Source organism: Halyomorpha halys, unplaced genomic scaffold (genome assembly GCF_000696795.3).
Source record: "Halyomorpha halys isolate HHAL.00 unplaced genomic scaffold, Hhal_1.1 Scaffold10839.1, whole genome shotgun sequence".
In the NCBI taxonomy this organism is placed as follows: Eukaryota; Metazoa; Arthropoda; class Insecta; order Hemiptera; family Pentatomidae; genus Halyomorpha; species Halyomorpha halys.
Window position 1 is genome coordinate 1 of NW_027114005.1, and position 4535 is coordinate 4535.

General features: G+C 27.8%; 1 protein-coding gene across 1 annotated transcript; it reads right to left on the minus strand.

Moving 5' to 3' along the window:
* Positions 1-1040: 1040 nt before the first annotated feature.
* LOC136796738 (uncharacterized) lies at positions 1041-4421 on the minus strand. Its single transcript, XM_067051261.1, has 4 exons — positions 4235-4421; positions 2515-2734; positions 1859-1992; positions 1041-1268 (listed from the first exon to the last, which is right to left on the minus strand). Exons 1-4 carry the CDS (start codon positions 4287-4289, stop codon positions 1075-1077), a joined length of 603 nt encoding a protein of 200 aa, XP_066907362.1. The 5' UTR covers positions 4290-4421; the 3' UTR covers positions 1041-1074.
* Between the last annotated feature and the right edge of the window lie 114 nt (positions 4422-4535).

Below are 4535 nucleotides of genomic sequence, written 5' to 3' on the forward strand. Positions count from 1 at the left end.
ATAAATACAGCATATTCTTTCCTTTATTTTCTCCATCCTTATATATCTATATTTTTAGGGTTAATAAACTTGATTTAATTGAGCATCATGTAAGGAAGTAAAATAAAGGAAAAACATGGTCTATCAATTTAACTTTTGTTAGGATACTTCTTAGAAATTTAAAAATAGTTATAATTAGTTAAGTAATAGATCCAACTTAAAATAATTTATAAAAAGGAAAATTGTATGCCAAGTATAGTCAGTGTAGCTTCCTCACTATTTCAATCTTTTTCTGTCCTCATATTTTATTTTATTTAAATTGCATTTTTTGCAAATTCTTCTTCTTCTGAAAATAATAAGGTAATAACATAACCAAATTGAAATGTTATTACCTATATTTCCACTTAGTCAGTGCAAAGTCTACACCTCACAGATGATGTAGATATCGAATCTAGATCACAAAGGAACTTTGAACAAGTCTTAGATAATGGGTTTGGAAATTGAACAGGCAATCACCAAACATATACTTACCAATCCACTACAGCAACCAGTCCCACTGTTAAATTTGGAGGTTACTTATTTGAAAGCATACATATTTTTGAGTATCTAGGGTCCCTTGGGTGTGCAGACTATAAGCCTAGCCAAGAGGTATAGAGCCGAATTATCACAAATTGATGTTATTTTGATCAGATAAAAACAATAAGAAGTCATTTGCTGTTGAGAAATAAGAAATATCTCTGTATAAAACTTTTATTAGGCGTGTAGATACCAATAGTTTGCAAATATTTGAGAGAAAAATCAAAAAAATGTCAAAGGCTGGAACTTGAGTTTGCCAACACCAACCAAATCATCAACATCTGTTGAACATCAGATACTTTCTTGTCAACAGAATAAATCCACTAGGACTTTACAACAGAACAAATATTGTAATTCTATATTTAAACGTGTTCACTTCAGGAATGTTATGAGACATGGCTAATGGTTTTAAAATAAAAAGATAGGACAAAATAAGAGGTACTCAACATTCTGTAATATGGGAAAATGATCCTGATACATAATACAAAATAGTAATTTTGAGGATAAAAAGTAATGATTTTATACCTGTACATCCTCATAAATACTATTATCTGTTTGATTAACGCTCCTCTGATTTTCATAGGCTGGCACAGGAGATACTGGTTCATATCCTTCAACACCTAGTTCCATTTCTTCATAACAGCCTTCATAAAGATCATTTTCCTGTTTCACTTCCTCACAAGATTCATTGTCATAGTTTTCAAAATGTTCTCCTATAAATTAATAGAATAATACAAATAAATAAATAATATGTGTAATAGGTCCACAAACAGGACAATATATAATAACAAAATACAATTTAAGATTATCTGTTTATAGAATATTGAAAAAATAAAATAAAAATACTGTTGGCTGTTTAGATTTAAGAATTAAACAACAGTTGTGATAGATAATAAGAGTAACTTGATTTGTAATTAAAAGTTTTAATATTAATGTGAAGAGTGAAAAGATAGGGAAATTCTGACTGAAATTGGTGACCTGGGCAAAATAGCCTGCAAAAAGTTTTTGAATTATTGATGTGAATCTAAATTTGTATTTAAGATTGTCCTTAAGTATGGCCGCACTGGCTGTAATGTTGCACTTTTAAAGAAATTAAGAGTGTTTTAATACTTAAATTGGATACAATTTAATTTATTTAAACAGTAATAACCAGTCTCAAGAGAATGAAAAGATTATTTATATATAAAACAATTTAACATTTATATTAAAACATTCATACATTGAAAACTATACATCGTCAAGTTTTAATAATTTTTATTTTCTGTTTCTGTATCATTAGCAGTATAAAAATACAGATATGTACCAAGAACTGGAGATTCTGCTAATTTTTCATAAGCGTATGAAGCAGATGTCCTTTGTGAAGAAGGTGCACCATCACAGTTATTGTTTGTTGTTCTCAAATTTTCATATGAACTAGGAGTAAGCAGGGGTTGATACCTACAAAAAAAATAGTTATTAGGACTCAATGATTATCCTATAATTATGAAATAACTCTTAATAACAAAAGAATGTTTTTTGTTTTTTTTGCTAACTTAATGAACAAACTTAGACAAAACTAACAGTTTTAGTAACAATGAACTCTGTTGAGTCCCAAGTATAAGATAGAACCTGATAGTAAAAAAAAAGGTCAAAAAATTAAGTTGATTTTTAGACTTAACAGATATAACATTGAAATATAATATCTACTCTTGTTTCTAAAAACTATTCAAGATTGATCCCATTAAAAAAAAAAATGTGATAGGTTTCTGAGAAATAAGTCAGCAGTTGAAAGAAGAATGACCTGAATTTAGCTGTAGGTAAATAAATGATAATAGATGTTAATACAACTATATTACACAACCCCTACAGCAAAAATAAAAGGCTATAAAATCTCTATTATTTAGTAAGGTTATCTGTAGGATAATAAGAGTACATAAGGGTGTTAAACTAAACTATCAAAAATGAAACTTAATACCATACCTAGGAGAGGTCTCAGAAGGGCTATCTGGTTCAGGTGAATAGCTATCAATGTAACGAAGTTCTTGAGAAGAAAACCTTTGTTCCAAATTATCAGATTCAATAAGGCTAATACCGGAACTAAAAAGTTGATTGGTCTCATCTTCTGAGAATATTCTCATTTCACTTTCTTCAACATCGAAATTCATTTGTAATTCACTCAAATCCAGAGACAAAGATAAACCTGAAAATTATAATTCAATTAAAACTTGAGTAAATAACAAAAAAAGTAATAGCATATTAAATGTGAATGGTATTACAGGAAAATACATCTGTTGAAAGAGATAAATCAATCATGATCAGAGGAAAACGAAAATAACACACAAACTACCAAAAAGAGAACTTGTAATTATTATAAGTTATCTTGTAGTTGGTATAATAAAGCAAATTAGGTAATAATGGATACATTAAACGAAATAATTATGTACATTATTACACAATGATTTATTAATTATTTTATCGTGATAGTAAACACTAATAAAGGTGTGATTTTACAACCAACAAAACATCATCTGTTAAAGAGATAATTTTTTGTTTGTAAGGATTTGAGAAAATGATTATTTCAAAACACTTTATAATTTTGAAGTGAAATTTCTCCAGGATTTCTTGATAGAGCACATTGTTCTCGATCAGATGAGATGTGAAACACTTCTCCTTCTCAATAAATAAGTCCTATAAGGTTAAAATTAATAATGGTGATTCCCCTTATGCTATAAGTAAGGAAAAAGGATGGGTTTCATAAAATTTGTACAATAAAGTTGTACTCAAAGTGGTTTATAAAAAATTGCTTTTAATACTAAAAAAAAAATTGTTTTTCAAATAACTATAAAACTATACATTTCCTACAATATTATAGCCACTTATTAGAAAAAAAAAATGAAATTCTCTACAATACTGAACTAAAATTACCTAAATCAGGCCAGGATTAGCAAAAAATTGTAATCTGCTAGTTTTCCATGAAAAAAAGGCTATATCTTTGTCTCGACAACAATAAAACAGATACCAATTGCTCATTGAATATCGATCACTATATCAAAAAAACAATTGTTACTATGCTGAAATTATTAATGGTAGAACAGTAATATCAAAGATGGAAACTCAACTTATCTTTATCTTTTTGTTTATTTTTAATTTCATAATTAAGCACCATAAGTTCTGTGATACGTACAAACCATATTTACTAATTCATCTTTTCATTTGATTTGCATACACACATATCTGGTATCCATTGTTTATTGTTATTAAGTAGTATAATTTACGTGATACATACAAACTATATATTTTTGTTTATTCTTATTTTCATTTTTAAGCAGCATAAGTTCTGTGATACTTAAAACCATATTTTTTAAATTGTCTTTTCAAATATATATACACAAATCATCTGGTATCCACTGGTTTTTCATAAAATTTTATTGGCCAACATTTTTTTTTATTCCAGTATTCTTATTCTTTATTTTCTTCCAAAATAATGGAGACTTTTTTTAAATTCATATTTTGGATTCTATGTAACTTGAAATGTAAAATGCAAAATTTTAAGAGAGGAGGGTACAATAGTCAATGTAACGATTTCATGTCAGGAATAAGAGGATTGATAATATAACCTAAACTTTTGAGGAAAATAGTAATAAACAAGAATCGAAATTGTGAAGTCCACTAACAGAAAATTGTCAGCTAATTTAATCACCTTCATGCTGAGTATCAACAAGAGAAGAGGTAGATGGATGCTCTGCAGTAGCCATATCAAAATATGAGTCATGTGAAACAGATCTACTGTGAGTTGAATTATTTACTTGCTGGGAAGACCCATTGGTTCCACTACCTGTTAAATATTCAGCAGACTTGATGACAGTTTTCTGAAAAAAAATAAAAAAATATAAACACAAATTAAGGAAAATTTTAATATAATTTATATACTAAATAATTCAAAAACACTATCCAAAATTATAGTCTCAAAACATTTATTTCATTCACACGTCCAACGTTTC